This window comes from Euprymna scolopes, chromosome 2 (genome assembly GCF_053919585.1).
Source record: "Euprymna scolopes isolate OS-2025 chromosome 2, ASM5391958v1, whole genome shotgun sequence".
Lineage (NCBI taxonomy): Eukaryota > Metazoa > Mollusca > Cephalopoda > Sepiida > Sepiolidae > Euprymna > Euprymna scolopes.
Window position 1 is genome coordinate 79,038,056 of NC_136483.1, and position 17,907 is coordinate 79,055,962.

Below are 17,907 nucleotides of genomic sequence, written 5' to 3' on the forward strand. Positions count from 1 at the left end.
CAAGTTTATTTTTAATTTTTTTTTTTTTAGTTCTTGTTTGGGGAAACAATTTGAAACGTGTGAATAATGATGCCTTCTCTCAGAAACATCATAAAATGCTAGCGGTCTGATGTCTTGAAAGTACAGTGCAACTTTTTTTGAGGAGAGGAAGTGTTCATCAAATTATATGCTGTTTTTCCTATCAAAATTAATAAGTTTTTTTTTTCCAAATTGCTCATCATCTGAGCAGAATAGTAAGATATTGTACATGGCTGTATTTATTGCACATTTTTTTGCATTGTCCATTAAGATGTGCTCAGTTGTGATCAAGAGGCTTTCACTGTAATGCAATTAAGGAAGTACCTGTGCACAAGATGTGCACATCTCAATCAAATTCTGCCAAAAATTACCCGTCTTCACTCAGATCATGGTTCTGTTTTCCAATTTTAGTCTGTGTCCAAATATTTCTAAGAAACTATCAGTCAATCAAACGTATTAGAAATGACATTTTCTAATTATTGGTTGATGTATTGTTTGCTATTTGTGAACAGATCCAATATTTTATTTAATTGCAATTTCTGGAGATGAGTATTATTTATCGCGGACTTCTATCCTCATCTTTTCTTAGTTGTTTCATGACGTCTCGGCCAACTATTCCTCTGGCCTTCGTCAGGTGGTAACCACGACGGATAGGAACTCTGAATCTCCTGACTGCAATTACTGCCTTCCGTAGTTGTTGTCGTCTCACCACGTTTTCGCCAAGTAAGCCTCTGGCTGGATTTGGGTAGGAGTGAAACCGCTATCTTCAGACAATTCTCACCTGGAACCGTAGAGATTCAATGTCTATATCAACTGCGCCAATATTGTTTGCCATTTCTTTTTAATGTATTGTATCTATGATCTTTTTTTTTCTTTTTAAGTCATGGATATGAAAGTTTAAATTTGTTAGAGCTATCTACTTTAAAAGCTGTAAATGCTTCATCTTTTTTTAGGTAACTTATTGGAGATTGATATATTTCTGAACAAAATGGTGGGTTTTTTTTACCTGTCTGGATATTGTATATTTTCCGGTACTGTTTACAATCACTTTGAATAGAGTGTTTTCTTTGTTCTTCTGTTAAACCTATCTTTTAACAGAATAAAGGGTTTAATGAAGTACAATATTCACACTGGAATCAAGTAAATCTCTTGGTTTGGTTGTGAATCAAGATTAGAAATCAGAGCAAATTCATTGCTTGAGGAATCCATGAGAATTGACCAACTTCAACAAAGAGAGAGAGAGAGAAACAAAAAAATCTACAAAAAAAAATTTTTTTTTTGAGTCATTAAGTGGTGGCCATCATTAAAAAAAATATCTGTCCTTTAAAAATTTCAAGCTTGTGACTACATTTCAACATTTTTGGAGGTTAATTTAATGTCAAAACAACTTCTATTGTAGATAACCTGCTACTTTATCCGCGCCTGGTAAGGAAATAGAGGTTATTACTTTTTTGAAGGTATTATCATTTACATGTATAAAAAAATCCTTATGAGATGACCCTTTGGGATGGTTTTGCACCAAACTTGATCATATACTTCAATGCATACAAGTGTCAATTAGAAACCAGTGACATTTACCAAGTATCCATTGACCTAAGGAATAACTGATTGATAAATGAATCCAATTTATCAGCAACAACAAAGTAGAAATTTATCAAAAAAAATGTCAAAAACATCAAGTCCATCCACAACTTTGTATACCTCGGCAGCAACATCCAGTCAATGGAAAGAAACATCAAAATCCATAAAGGCAAAATAAATTGTGTACTATTTGGAAGTCCTTTATCCTCTTTAACAATCTTAAGTGAGGATGTTTTCGGGCCAGGGTAGAATCTGTCTTGCTCTATAGCTTGGACTGACAAAACAGAAGCATCACTTAACGGAACATACACAACACTGCTACAAGTTGCATTAGACTGGAAGAAACGTCCAACTAAGAAATACCTTTATCAATACTTTCATTCTATTTCAGGCTTGCTGAGAGAGAGAGAGAGAGAGAGAGAGAGAGAGAGAGAGAGAGAGAGATAAGACTGGTTGACTAGACTACTGGAGAAGTCAGAACTTGTAACACCTTCCTCTGGAATCCATTACATTGTAAAAAAATCGGTTGGAAGACCTCATTGATCAACTTGGAGAACACTGAATGTTATCTGGAGGATATGCTGACAGTGATGTCTGACAGAGATGGTTGAGAGAGTAGGAGTTAGGAGAATCCAAAAAGAAATCTTGATTAGAAGATTTAAAAATTTATGTTGATATTAACACATGCACTGATCACTGGTCCAATTCAAAAGGCTGTTGGTTTTAGTTCGGAATTGTAAACTTTGCTTGTCAGAGATTCAGCAAATAACACAATGCTCCGTTAACCATTAAATTAAATGACCCTTGATTTGATTCCCATCTGAGGCCGCAAACAAAAAGAAACATGATCAAATATTTGAAAGAACATTTGATATACATTTTAGCAGAAACGTGTCTTAGTTGGTAGAAAATTTGAAAAAAAAGCTCACTTTTTAGGCAAGAGAAAATGGTGGAGGGAGCATGAGAACAAATTATAATTACTACTAAAAAAAAAAAATGTACACACAATTATCTTTCCTTGCCTTAATTCATACTTCTTTATCGTATTTACTGATTATTAGATTGTCTAAAACATCTTACATTATACTTTCTCAAAGAGAGAGAGATGGTGAGAGGGAAGTAAAAATGGTAATAGAGGGAGTGAGAGAAAGAGAGAGAGAAATGTAGACAGAGAGAGAGAGAAATGGAGACAGAGAGAGAAATGGAGAGAGAGAGAGAGAAATGGAGAGAGAAAGAGAGAGAAATGGAGAGAGAGAGAGAAATGGAGAGAGAGAGAGAAATGGAGAGAGAACGAAATGGAGAGAGAAAGAGAGAGAAATGGAGAGAGAAAGAAGGAGAAATGGAGAGAGAAGGAGAAATGGTAACGGAATGGGAGAGAGAGAGGGAGCATTGGTAAAGGATGGAAAGAGAGGGATGGGGGAAAGGAGAGAGAGAGAGATGGGGAAAAGGAGAGAGAGAGAGAGATGGGGAAAAGGAGAGAGAGAGAGATGGGGAAAAGGAGAGAGAGAGAGATGGGGAAAAGGAGAGAGAGAGAGATGGGGAAAAGGAGAGAGAGAGAGATGGGGAAAAGGAAAGAGAGAGAGATGGGGAAAAGGAAAGAGAGAGAGATGGGGAAAAGGAAAGAGAGAGATGGGAAAAAGGAAAGAGAGAGATGGGAAAAAGGAAAGAGAGAGAGATGGAAAAAGGAAAGAGAGAGAGATGGGAAAAAGGAAAGAGAGAGAGATGGGAAAAAGGAGAGAGAAATGTGAGAGAGAGAGAAATGTGAGAGAGAGAGAGAAATGGAGAGAGAGAAATGGAGAGAGAGAAATGGAGAGAGAGAAATGGAGAGAGAGAGAAATGGAGAGAGAGAGAAATGGAGAGAGAGAAATGGAGAGAGAGAAATGGAGAGAGAGAGAAATGGAGAGAGAGAGAAATGGAGAGAGAGAGAAATGGAGAGAGAGAGAAATGGAGAGAGAGAGAAATGGAGAGAGAGAGAAATGGAGAGAGAGAGAAATGGAGAGAGAGAGAAATGGAGAGAGAGAGAGAGAAATGGAGAGAAAGAGAGAAATGGAGAGAAAGAGAGAAATGGAGAGAGAGAGAGAGATGGAGAGAGAGAGAGAAAGAAAGAGAAATGGAGAGAGAAAGAAATGGAGAGAGAAAGAAAGAAATGGAGAGAGAAAGAAAGAAATGGAGAGAGAAAGAAAGAAATGGAGAGAGAAAGAAAGAAATGGAGAGAGAAGGAGAAAGAGGGATAGAGGAAAGGAGGGAGAGAGAGAGATGGGGGAAAGGAGGGAGAGAGAGAGAGAGATGGGGGAAAGGAGGGAGAGAGAGAGAGAGATGGGGGAAAGGAGGGAGAGATATAGAGAGATGGGGGAAAGGAGGGAGAGATATAGAGAGATGGGGGAAAGGAGGGAGAGAGAGAGAGATGGGGGAAAGGAGGGAGAGAGAGAGAGAGATGGGGGAAAGGAGAGAGAGAGGGATGGGGGAAAGGAGAGAGAGAGGGATGGGGGAAAGGAGAGAGAGAGGGATGGGGGAAAGGAGAGAGAGAGGGATGGGGGAAAGGAGAGAGAGAGGGATGGGGGAAAGGAGAGAGAGAGGGATGGGGGAAAGGAGAGAGAGAGAGGGATGGGGGAAAGGAGAGAGAGAGAGGGATGGGGGAAAGGAGAGAGAGAGAGGGATGGGGGAAAGGAGAGAGAGAGGGATGGGGGAAAGGAGAGAGAGAGGGATGGGGGAAAGGAGAGAGAGAGGGATGGGGGAAAGGAGAGAGAGGGTTAAGTGAAAGGAGAAAGAGGGAGAGAGAGATGGGGGAAAGGAGAAAGAGAGAGAGAGAGATGAGGGATGGAAAGAGAGATGAGGGAATGGAGAGAGAGATAAGAGAATGGAGAGAGAGATGAGGTAATGGAGAGAGAGATGAGGGAATTGAGAGAGAGATGAGGGAATTGAGAGAGAGATGAGGGAATGGAGAGAGAGATGAGGGAATGGAGAGAGAGATGAGGGAATGGAGAGAGAGATGAGGGAATGGAGAGAGAGATGAGAGAATGGAGAGAGAGATAAGGGAATGGAGAGAGAGATAAGGGAATGGAGAGAGAGAGGGAAAAAGAACTTTAAGCTGCTTGTTATCTTTTTTTTTTTGTATTTTGTTTTCCTCTGATCCAGAATAATTTTTTAGTAAATTAAAAATAAAAAACAAAAACAAAAAACAGAGTGGATGGAAGATGATGTGATGATATTTACTTGCTCTATGCATAATAGCTCAGCTCCGATCTTGCGACAAGGTTGAACATGAAAGAGGTAGAACGGGCTGGAAAAAAATGTTTTCTGGTTGAGGAAAAAAAAAAAAAAAAAGAAAAAAAAAAAAGGGATTTCAATATTAAAACAAATAAAAAAAAAAATTTGTTTTTTGGTAATTGTTTGTGTATTTCTGTATGTATTAAAAAATTTTTTTTTTTAAATTTACAAGTTTTTTTTCTTCAAAAGAAAAGAAAAATAAAAAAAATAGAAAGAAAATAAAACAAAGAAAAAACAAAAAAAAATGCAATCATATCGTGATCACATAATCCATATCAACTTTATTGTTTTTGGGGGGTTTTTTGGTTTGTTTGTTTTTCGGTTTTTAAAATTTTTTTTAAGGGGCAAAATTTGGAATTTTCTGTTTGTAGTTGTTTTTTTAAATCTTTTTTTTTTCCCTTTCGAGCTGTGAATTTTTGCTGCTATCAATTTCTTACACCCTGCCCACCCCTTGCCCCACCCCAAAAATCCCTGTGGTCAAGTCAGCCAAATCAGCTAAACCAAAACACAGCGCAAGTTTTTGTAGTCTTTTGCAGTTTTTCGTTTTCGTTTTTTTTCTTTTGTTTATTTTTTTATTTTTTTTATTTTAATATTTTTTTTTAAATATTTTTTTTTCGTTTCGGTTTTGTTATCTCGTGTAAAAAGTGGTTGTGCAGCGTTCCGTATTCTCTCGTAAGATGCTAGACAGCTGTAAGGAATTTGGTACAAGAAGAGACGGAGGAAGCTGGGCAGCATACAACAGATGAGCCCCGTCCACTGTGGGGCTCCCTGGGTGTTATCATAGGTGAGGCCAGCACAAATATGAATGAGGCATTGATTTGGGGGATTTAAAAAAAAGAAAAAAAAAAAAAAAAAAATCTCAACAAAATATCCGAGGAGACACTCAGACTGTGAGGAAGGCGCCATGCTGCTGCTGCTGCTAAGACGGTAGCAGATCAAAATCATCATTTACTTGCACCATCGGTACATGAAGGTCGTCGATTACAGGAACGTTGGTCAAGTCAGACACTTCCTTCATCTTCCATTCCCAATCCATTTTTTGCACAGCAAACAGAGACTCTGCCTCGTGATGGTGCCGCAGCAGCAATAATTCCTGAAAAGAAAGGTATAAGGACATCAAAAAAGGGACACTAGAACAATCTAAAAAAGAAAGGGCGCATCTCACATTTCGTTTTCTGTAAAATCAAAAAGCCCTGCATTCTTTTTCTAAGTAACAGGGCATGAAGTCACTCCAAGGAAAATATTGTCAAAACAAAAAACAATTTAATTTTTAATGTTTAAAACAGGAAATACTATTGCATAGTTCAAAATAGGAACAAAATGATCAGTTAAGATATGTGATGTGTACATTAGAAAGAATTGGCAAAGAAAAGTTAGCATATTCTGAGTCTGAATATCAAGATTATCGGACCCGAAAACATCATCACTTGTAGAGATATTTTAAGGGTTGTTTTTGGAAAGAAACGATGAACACAACTTAAATGAAGTTACATATCTTTGTTATTTGAAGGCAGGCATCTAATTGTTTAACTCTACTCTGTCAACAACTGTAAAATTATAAATATTAGCAAGTACATGTGATTTAAGGGAGCATTAATTGCTTTAAAAAAAAAATTTGCTGCTGCTGCTACAACTATAACAAACACAGCAAACAATTTAATCAACAATCAAGTTAAAAGTTTAAGTCAATTTTTCTTTGTAAATGAATTGTTAAAACATTAGCTGTAGTATTTATGTTCAGAATTTTTGGAAAACAGACAATATTGCATAAATTATAAAACAAAACTAAGTCTCAAATTTAGTTAATACTAGCAGGAGGTGGGTGGTGTCCAGCATTGCCTGGTCGTAAAAGACGCTTAAATATATTTTAATTTATGCATATTTTGTATATATTATAATAGACAATTATCTATCGATTATTTCATATTATACCATACCCAATATATAGTTGTGATTTCAAAAGTAAAAAATAAAAAAATGTGATTTGTGTGCTATCAACCAGAATCAAAACCAAAAGAAAAATTTTAAACCAAAAAACTGGAGGCAGACAGACATAGTGAATTTTATAAATGATCACAAATAATTAATATGCTGTATTGCCACTTTTATTGTTTTCATTAATAATGTTTATACTCAAATTTATAGAAGTAAAATATTTTTAAATAATTTTATGTTTATTAAAATATTTTAGCCCCTTAAAAAATAGTAGACCTCCCCTCTCCAACAAAATATATGGCTTTTGAATCATAAACTGTTCGACCAATTCCAAAGTAAAAAAGTAAATATATGTAGATGTTTGTACAACCAATTTAAAAAGAATCTTGTTTAAGTTTTCAAAATGAAATTGGAAAATCTCATGAAAAAGTGTTTCGTGATCGAACAATACTTTTTGCGAGAATTTATTCCTATTTGAGTCAGGTAAATTATTTCGAGTTGAAAACAAACTGGGTTGAAGCCCTGTTTCTCCAGCAAGGAAACAAATACGTTTCTTTGATCAAACGATATTTTTCAGGAATTAATTTCTATCTTAGTCACGTAAATTCTTTCCAGTTGAGATTGTACCCAATTTATAAGGACTTAAAAAAAATAAATAAATTGATGCACCTTTCATTCTTAAACTCAATCAGCACCTGGCATTGTCCGGTCTTAAAATATGCTTAAATATGATATTTTCATTTACCCAGATTTTGTATATATTAGTATAGAATTAATTCTCTATTATTTCATATGATATTGTACCTAATGTCTAGTCGTGATTTCAAAATTCAAAAGAAAATGACTTCGGTGTCATCAGCTAGAATCAATAGCAAAACTCTAGCATTAAAAGCTAATGACATTATCACTGGACCGTCATCACTAGAATATGAAATCAGTAAAAATAAACTAACATAAATGTACAAAATGTATAATGATTTGCACATGCGTATAAGAGTAGTTTTAGTTTATTCACGCTTGGCAAGTTATGATTTCTTTCAATTTTGACCCCTTTATTGACCACTTAAAAAGTATTTTAACCAGCAAAAAACCCATAAGAGAATGGTTGACAAAAAAATGCAATCATTTGAGCCATCTTGCATCATTCTGCGACCTACCGTTTCAGAGGAGATACAATTTAAAAAAAAATAGAAACATTAAAATTTGAAACTTCCATCACATCTTTTGGATAGAGTTGTCCATTTTAGTTTTCATTCTAGTGTACATACACAATAGAGAGAAGGGAGTCAGTATATTAAAAAAACAAAACAAAAAAACAACAAGAATCATATTGTTGATTGCGGAATTTGATTTTAGAGAAATGCGGAGAAAAAATGAGAAAGGTTAAAAGAAGAGAAAATGTTGACTGAAAATTTCAATGCTGGTATCCTTGATTTACACTTACCTTTATTTTGTCATATTTATCACCAACATCTTGTATCCAAGAGATAAATTGTCGGCCATTGTATCTGGACCGTACATTTTTCTCACGTTCTTCAACCTAGCAAAGAAGAATAATTTATTTTTAAAATGTTCAAACCAAGATAATCAAGAAAATTTTTAAACCCCCATATTACTTGAAGAAAGAATCTTTAGTCATAAATACTTTTGAAAGTTATATACCACAAAGCTGAGAAATATAGAAATCTGTAGATCGACAAAATCACAAGGGGATAGGATACAGTATTTTGGAAAATTCAAAGTTAAATCAATCTGCGACATGTAAAACAAGCTGACAGATGATCACGTAGGATGATCTTCAGGGTCACCTTAAAAAGGAAATGAAAACTAAAGATCCAAGTATGATATACAGAGTGTGAATTCATTGTTTGGAATAATAAATTAATAATTTAAATAGTATATGTCGTCTGTTGGTTGGTTGGTTGGCTGTTTACATTTTATGGAATATCAGCCATTCTTGGGTTATTCTATGCTGTATCCAATAATTTTGGAAAGCGTTTTTATGCTTCAAGTTCTTTATATATTCAATATATTTAATTATGTATTCATGGTGTTTGATTTGATTGTTTAATAGAAGAAAATTGCTGTTTTTGCAGAATATGATTGAGATTTGTAAAAAGGAAGACCCCCCCTCCCCCATCAATGTTTGGTGCATTATTGGTCCAGAAGCCAGTATCTTCAGAAAGCCTGATTTAGTAGCACCAGATGCCTAACAAGTATTACCATTCCAGATCAAAGTGGACTTGGGAGCAATGGTAACTATGGGGCAACTCTACATTCCCAACAGTTCCCAAATGGTGCCTCACAACTGGATGTCTTTTACGGCCATATTCAGAACCATATGTTGTCTGTGGTCATCAATTTGTCCAAATGAAGATTCCAGTTACAAAGATAACATGGCAGCCACAAGATGGTCCAAATGTGGGTTTTTTCTTTTGTTTTTTTTTACATGGGCATCACCACTTATCAAGGCCTTGAGGCCACTCGAGGATAAGGGTTAAAAAGTGTACCGTAGAAATTGGACAATATAGTAATCGTTAGTAATAGAAATTTGGTGAATTTGTTAACTTACATGGAACGGCTCATCAAAAACATGTTTACGTTAGACTTGAAGACAACCATATTGTTATCAGCTGGAAAGCAGGAAAACGGAAGACAATTCCATAGGCGTGTAGTGTTAATAAAGAAGCTTTGCTCATGGAAACTACGTTTACGTTTAGGTACAGATAAAGAATGGGGGAAATTATTGATAGTGATTTCTGCTAGACAGGTGTTTCTTGTGAAAGTTTGGCGAGGGGGGACCATAGATTGGAGCTCAGCCAAGCACTTGCCATGAAAATAACGATAAAACAGAGACAAACTCGCAACATTTATTCTGTGAGAAAGAGGTTGCAGGGAAGAGAAAAGGACATCCTCTACGAGACTACAGAGTCTATTTTGAACTCTATCAAAGCAGGATAAGTCCTTTCTAGCAGCTCCTGCCTAGATGTGGCAACAGTACTCCATCCTTGGATGTACCTGGCCCTTATATAGATAGAGAATTGCATCAGCAGTGAGATATCTACTGGATTGATAGAAGGATCCAACCATTTTTCCAGCAGCCTTGGCAACGGATTTAATGTATGCGTTCCACTTAAGATCAGGAGTAAAAGTCAAACCCAGAAGCTTGTCGAAACATGAGGCCTCCCCAAGACGAGAGCCATTCATTTTAATTGATACCAGATGGGGATCAGAGCGTTGATGATGTAAAGGTAAAAGCTTGGTTTTAGATGCATTAAAAGTAACCAGTCACCTCTTTCCCCATTGTACCACTTGCTCAAGATCAGAGGAGAGAGAATCAGAGAGAACTTGGTCGTTTATGGTCTTAGATGTGCTACCATAGATAGTAGTGTCATCAGCATAAATGTCTACGAACGATGTAAGGATGTGATTTGGAAAATCATTAATGTAGATCAGGAAGAGAGTTGGGCCCAGGATGGACCCCTAAGGGACTCCAGCATTAATACTGAGAGCTTCTGATTTCTGCCCATCAACTACTCTTATGAACCTATCAGAAAGAAATGATTTAATAATTGAGAAGACATTTCCAGCTATACTGTAGCTGGAGATCTTGTGAAGTAAACCTTTATGCCATACTCTATCAAAGGCCTTTGATATGTCAAGAACAATTGCCCTAGAAAGGAAGCCTCCGTCGAGAGATTCGCTAATCCTATGAGATAACTGTAAGCACATCTGCTGTAGATCTAGCAGAACGGAAACTATATAGCATGTCACTAAGAAGGTTATTTTTGCTGAGATGGTTGATTACTTCTGTATTTAACACAGATTCCAGCAACTTACTCATGACGCATTGGCCTGTACTGAGAGGGAGATGAGCGATCACCTGAATTCTTAAATACAGGGCATACTGATGAGATTTTCCAGGGTGATGGGAAGCAATTTTCCTTAAGGCAATGTTTAAACAGTTTTGGGAATTCAATTAAAACGATTACAACACATCACAAAAATGAATATGCACTACAATTTTATTCATACCAAATGTCTTTAATATAAAAACTTGGAAGCCATGAAAAACATTCTCAATGACGCAAGATATAAACATCAGCAATGTCTCATCCTGTTCTCCAAATTAGTGGACAAAATGATCATGTGGATTATTCTTCCTTTCTAACTGTTATCCGTGTAAAAATATTCCGATGCTGTAACAATCATTGTTTCATAAGTCTCATTGGTTAAATGAGAATTATGACAGTTTTATGAATTGAAAGAGTACCACAACACGAAAAATCTCCACTACTAACAGTAAAAATTAATTCGTTTCACAAGAAAATATTTTTGTAATCCTTTTAGCACACCATTTGCTGAATTGTAGCCACAACTTCCATTTCAATGATCATAATTACAATTTAGTATACATAAAATTGATAACCAATCATGTCATTTTATACTCGCATCTTGTCATTAATATGTATCTAAAATCATTGGAGATAATGTTAAGTAGAACTTACCCATAGAGTGAATGTAGTATTTTGGTGATTGAAACTAGTTTAGAGAATAAACCAAAAGGAGAACAGTCTATCCTCATCCCGCCCACTCAAGTTTGGCTATGTATCACATATAATTTTATAAATATTATTTACTATATTGTGAACATTTTTGTAAAATTTAAAAAAATATAATTTGGATCTAATGATTTATCTTAAAATACAAGTTTAGTGAGAAATCTTTGATCAAACTTACTAAAATTGAACAGCTTACTAAGGCAAATGTGTATATCGAGTAGACAAAATGAAGAACGGAAAAACCAGATTATGCATTCAAAATGTCTGCCATTAATTATGCAAATTAGCCTGAACTGATCAATATATTTTAAAAATATAGTGAATATGTGACACTATTCATATGCATCAAAAATATTCAACAGTTAAAGTACCATCACATCTTTAATATAGCAGATCTGTCCAACTATGATAGGAATGAAAATAAAAAAAAAACACTGTTGAATTCTAATGTTACAGTCTAATTATCAAAAGCTTCCTAATACATTTACAAACATGCAAATATACCAGCTTCAAGATTAAATGTTATTTATACATTGTGTTCTCCCTATTTAATCATCTTATCTAAAACAATATACCCAAGTAAATACAAAATAATAGAGATCACATTCTTTATATATTTCATTCAATTGTTCCCTAAAATACTATTTTACTCCCCCTCATTTTTTTAACATTATTTCTGAATATATCCAATTCCATCTGAAGATATTCAATACTATTTTTATACTCGACCGGATTTGGTAATTTGTTGCAAAATTATATCACTCTTCACAGCAAAAAAAAAAAAAAAAACCTTGGTTAATAAATTTACTTTTTGAAATTTGTTTTCCAGACAAGAGAATTATATATTTCAGCATAGTTAGAAATTTAATTATTTTGAAAGTTTTAATTAAATTTTAAATGAGAGTTCCAGAAAGAAATCTAATTGGGAAGAACATAAAAAAAAAGAAAAAAAAAATTCTGTAGTGGCAAGATTCATTAAATTCCACTGCCTTCCTCACAGCAAAATATGCACATCACACTCCATTGATTATCAAGACAATATTGAAGAGGACAAAATTTCATAACCTATAGGTTGCAATTCTTTATTTATTGGTTACAAAATATTTGAAACAAACTTAAATATTGAACTCTAAAAGTATTAGCTTCTGGCAGATTGTACCTGCTGATGTAACTTGCAGTGTACACTCAATCTGCATGTATTGCAGGGTTCGTACAAATTTTCAATATCCATTTTCAAGGCTTTTCAAAGCCTTCTCCAGACAAAATTCAAGTTTTCAAAACAAACTTTGGTGTGTTTTACAATCTACAGTGATTCAAAAAAAGTGGTAAAAATTAAAAAATACAACAAATAAATGTTATCATAGCCAATAATAGTTACTGTGCAAAGTACCTGCATAAGTTTTTGGTGTTTTTATGTAGTTTTAAATGATTTTTATTTCATCTCAAATATTAACTGTTTATGGCTTTTAAATTTCCAACCAAGATTGCTACTGTCTCGTCCATTTTTTTTTTGACCCGCCCATCCTCATTTTAGGTTATCATATTTTTTTTGGCGGGAGAGGGAGAAGATTTGCCAACTTCAAGGTAATAATAAAAGTAAGGCTTTTTCAAGGCAAAAGTAAAAATTCAAAGATTTTTCAAGTCTGTATGAAACCTGTATTATCTACACTACAACTGAACACGTTTTGTTGTCAGCTGGGGATTGTGAATGAATTTGTAGGTAGTGAATGAAAGCTGCAATTGTTTCAAAATTAATAAAGGGAGATAAAGTGAAAATAGAGTATTTTCAAATTGCTTTTTCTTTGTCATTCTCAATGTAAATTACTTCATTTTGAATGCCAACCAATCAGGCCAATTCTGTCTTCATCTATAAAAGTGATTTGTTCATTTGTAGGTGTTGTTTTATTACAATGTTATTGATCAAATTGGCTCCTCCAAGTCGAAAGGGTTAAAAAACACTTGTTTATACAATACACACAACATTTAACAAATGAATAATACATTTGCCACATCATAATCAAAATATAGCAACAATGAAACTAATCACATTGTTATTTTCATTGTTTTCGATGATAAAACTTCAACTTACCTGCTCTGCTTCAATAAGATTATAAATTTCTTCATCTCTGAGAATTGTACAAACACTCAGGGGTATTGACTGGTTGTTCTGGGCTCTGGCAGCACGCGCATGTTCACGTAACATTTCCTGTTCAATGGAAAGCATCAACTTCTCCTACAAAACAAAAAACATGAAAATTATTTTTATTAAGAGTTTAGTAATCATCTTTGATAGTGATTGGACGGAAATATGCACACATACATATACATTTTGTCATTAACAAACAAATCAATATTAAACAAAAATCTATGTGTGTGTGTTGGTAAGAAGGTAGGAGAGATAGCTCAGTTGGGATAAAATAAGGGATGATGTGAGATGGAGAGAGGAACAGAGATAAAAGTTCACCTTGTCTTCTTCAAGAAGATGAAATTTTTAAGATAAGCATTCAAGTCAAATTTGACATCTTACCTTTTCTATAAGATGTTGTAACCGCAATTTATATCGAGCTTGTTCTTGGTCCAAGAAAAGTTCTCTCATTGGCCCAGTGACTGAATTTGGGGGAGAAAGCTGAAAATTAAGTAAAAGAAAAATATTAATTTTCTTTCTAAATCACACCAAATTACAACCACATACACTTTTCAGTCTAATGATCATAATTCAAATTAAGTGCAAATCCACCACAAATTATTTTAATTAATGTCACACATCCTCTCACATGTTGAAAAAACCTTTCAGCTCCACTAAAAAAAAAATAATCATAGATTATAAAATGTAAACAATTAAAAAGTAATATGGTGTTATAGGCTGGGTGCATACCAAGTATTTATGCTAATATTTATCTCCTCCACTCTATAATGAAAACCAATGTATATTTATATATAAATAAATATGAATCCATTTTCTCAAAACGTTAGCAAGTAAAAAAATAAAGTGTTTTCTTTTAGTCCAAGATGAAACCATTTCTAGTTGTGATCGGTTATTCATATTATTTGGATTCTTCAGACTACCGTTCTCATCAAAATGAATCCAAATAATACAGAATCTTTTTCTAGTCTGTAAACAATTTATACAAAGTTTATAGAAACTCCTAAAGCAGTGTTGCTACAGTATCTGCAGATGTCAATTTCAATCTTGATCTAACTTCTACCATTTCAAACAAAGTAAAACATTTGTAAAATTTCTTAAAAAAATATACACTACTTAATATTTGCATATTGTTTTTATTAGTAAAAAACATTAGAAAAGTTTTAACTAATGCTAAATAACCTTGCTATTTTCTTGCCAGATTATATAAGAAAAGGTGACTTAATTAAAAAAACATATTTACATTTTTGACATTATTTTTGCGTTACCTACGCACAGTTCAAACTTTCAAAATAAAACTGCCAGATACAATGCGCGGCTTTATACAGACTTCTTGCTCCAAATTTACAATATGGCAAGGAAGAAGAAAAAGGAAAAAAAAAGAAACAAAACAACATACTGAAGATGGAGTCTACCTCCAAAATATATCTGTGATAAATTTCAAACAAGTAAAATATTTGTTTATTTTCCTAATATTACGTTGTGATTTGGCTTTCAAGCGCACTTGATGCGTATTTTATTTTATTTATTTACATAATATTTTTCATATCATAATTTCTTTAAATTTATAAAGCACATATCCAATTCTTTCAAATTATGAGATTTGAACATTGATATGGACATAAAAACTACTGCCTTAGTAACGTGTACTCTGCCTATTCAGTTTTGGCAATTACTCACATGTCTCTTTCTATATATGAACAACCGACAAAAAACATAACTTTGTAATAGTACATAAATTACACATGGACATAAGAATTCCGATCACATTTGTGCATATTAAGTTTTAAAATCTTTGCATTAATAAATGAATAGAAATTTGGTGTTTTTTTTGTTTTTTTTTAAGTATGTTGCTTACGTACATACACATCATTTGATCAGTCCAAACTTTACTCCAATGACCTATTATATCATGAATATTGATCTAAGTTTCATTATCCATTGTAGATGGTTATTTCATCTTTATGCTTGTCAATCTTTTTTTTTAGTTTTTGGTAAAATTGGGAGTAAAAAAAAAAAAAAGAAAAAAAAAGCATAGTTTGAGTTTGAAAAGGTGCAAAATTTTGGAGCTCATTATCACAGCAATCTTCAACAAAATAGTTTAACCGTTTGTTTTATCAAGTAGTACCATATCAAGGACCATGATAAAATTCAAGAAGCAAGAAAAGACTTCGAGCAACTGAAATAATTTTGTCTGGATCCTAAATTTACTAACACAGATCAACAAACAGTAACATATTTATTAAACAAATGTATAGAATGAATCCATCTTTCTAGCACTACCAATGACTTACACTCTCCGATACAAATATAAGGCATATGCAGACCCCATGCAAAGGGCACCATTTCATTCTTTGGCAAGACTTATTTGACGTTTGAATATCTCTAACTTAATTACATTCTTTTCCACATATTTTGCATGTCAAAACAACATCAAATCATAGTAATAAAACATTCATGTATTTGTGACTTCTTTGAGGAATTTTGAAACTTGCATTATCGTTTCAACCCTTTCCATATTCGTTTAACGCCAAATCAGTTTGAAATCACAAATTCTGATTGATATGGACGATAAATGAAAGATAGTTGAGTAACCCCATCATGCATTCAAGATGGCCGCCATCAATTATGCAAATTAGACTGAATTGATTTGCATATGTTGAAAAGATATCAAATATGCAACTATATTCATATATCAAAAGTGTTGATCATCAATAATTCAAGTGTTTTATTATCTTTCTCTTCTATGATATGAACAATAGTCCAAGGCATAAAATATTATTTTAATAATAATTATAAATAGTGAAATTCAAGTAAAATTAGGGTTTTAAGCTACAATATTTTACTACATAAAATAGTGTAAACAATAATTAGGTTAACAACAACAAAGTTGTGCTTTATTGGTTTAATAAATACAATTGTAGACTATGGAATCAACTGGAGTTTAAATCCAATTATTTTTAGAATGGTCATTTATGCTCTGTTACTCTTGGGAAAATTTTTAAAATAATTTTTCTATCAGTTATTGGTAAAATAGAAACCTGTATTTAATTAATCATATATAATGTATCGTTCATAATAGGTATTGTGTTTTGACATTGAATGACCTAAAAGATTGATTCATTTGTATGGACAGAGAAACTGAACCATAAAAATTATTGTATCTGATGTTGCAGGTTAGAATTTTGAGTGCTCCTTCGTTATTAAAGCAAAATTTGAAAATTAAAATATTGAATTTTAAGCAAAACCAATCGTACCTACTTAATTGTTATACTGCAGTAATGAACATATTGAAAAGAAAAAATATACAAAAAACGATATGGTAAAAAGTTAATTATTAATGAAAAGTTTTGAAGAACTAAGATTTTCAAAGTTTTCAGAAAATAATTACCTCCCTTTTTACAAGTCAAACTCTCCAGTCTTTTTTTTTTTCAAAGCAAAACTCAATTTCTGCAAATTGTCTTCAAAAGTTTTTTTCATTAATAATTAATTTTATACCTTATCGTTTTTTGTAATTTTTGGATATGTTCAGTATGACAATTCAGTAGATACCATTAGTTTCACTTGAAATTCAATACTTTCGATTTTTGCTCTAATAAAGGAAAAAAAAAAAAAGAAGCATCTAATTTTGGCAGTTTGGCATTTTACGTTTTATTATTTTAGTGGAACTAATTTCAGATGACAAATATCTACATTAATAGATTTATTGTAAAACTCATGGCGCAACTAAAAAAAGAAACAAAAAGAGAAGGAACATCTTGACTTGCAACTGACTTTGAAGAAGGCTTAGGTACTAGTTATCTCAAATAAAAACATGGAACTTCAGAAATAGGATAGGACCAATTGGAAAAGACAGGCTATTTCTTGACATAATATATGAATAGAATAAAAGAACGAGAAGCACAGTTCTACTTACCATAGGAACAGATAACGTGCTGGCAGAATTTCCTTGTAAGACATAACTACAGCTCATCATCAAATAATCCTTAAATCCCTGAGGAGCTTTTGGATGAACAACTGCATTGTTTTTCCGCCTATCTTCAACCTTTTAATTAGAATGAGAAAAAAAATAAGAAAAGAGAAAGTGAAATAAAAGTCAGGTCCATCTTTGGATTAGGCACAAATATTGAAAAACCACACGAGGAGGGATAACTCTGGAAATATTTTTCACCCCCCCCCCTCATAACACACAACCATTTTATTCAATTTATTAAAAACAGTAATTCCTCCAAAAGCAATCTTGTGTTTCAAAAAATTTATCTGTTCCTAAATAAGAATTGAAGAAAACAAAACATTAGTTCCCCTGATCAGATAAAAAAGAATATTTTTAATTTAATTTTAAAGATGGCTGTGGTCCAGGTCAGAGAAAATTATGTCTCTCTTGTATATATCTATACTCCT

The 17,907-nt window shown here is 33.3% G+C and overlaps 1 protein-coding gene across 9 annotated transcripts in view; it reads right to left on the minus strand.

Moving 5' to 3' along the window:
• Positions 1 to 5,653: 5,653 nt before the first annotated feature.
• LOC145292852 (uncharacterized) overlaps positions 5,654 to 17,907 on the minus strand; it is a 299,621-nt gene continuing 287,367 nt past the window's right edge. For all 9 annotated transcript variants that reach the window (XM_080138969.1, XM_080138977.1, XM_080138960.1 and 6 more), the window contains 5 exons: positions 17,423 to 17,551; positions 13,891 to 13,989; positions 13,453 to 13,596; positions 8,246 to 8,341; positions 5,654 to 5,959 (listed from right to left, as the gene is read on the minus strand). In XM_080138969.1, coding sequence (XP_079995095.1) covers positions 5,786 to 5,959; positions 8,246 to 8,341; positions 13,453 to 13,596; positions 13,891 to 13,989; positions 17,423 to 17,551 — 642 coding nt within the window. In that variant the 3' untranslated portion in view covers positions 5,654 to 5,785. The remainder of the gene's footprint in view (positions 5,960 to 8,245; positions 8,342 to 13,452; positions 13,597 to 13,890; positions 13,990 to 17,422; positions 17,552 to 17,907) is intronic.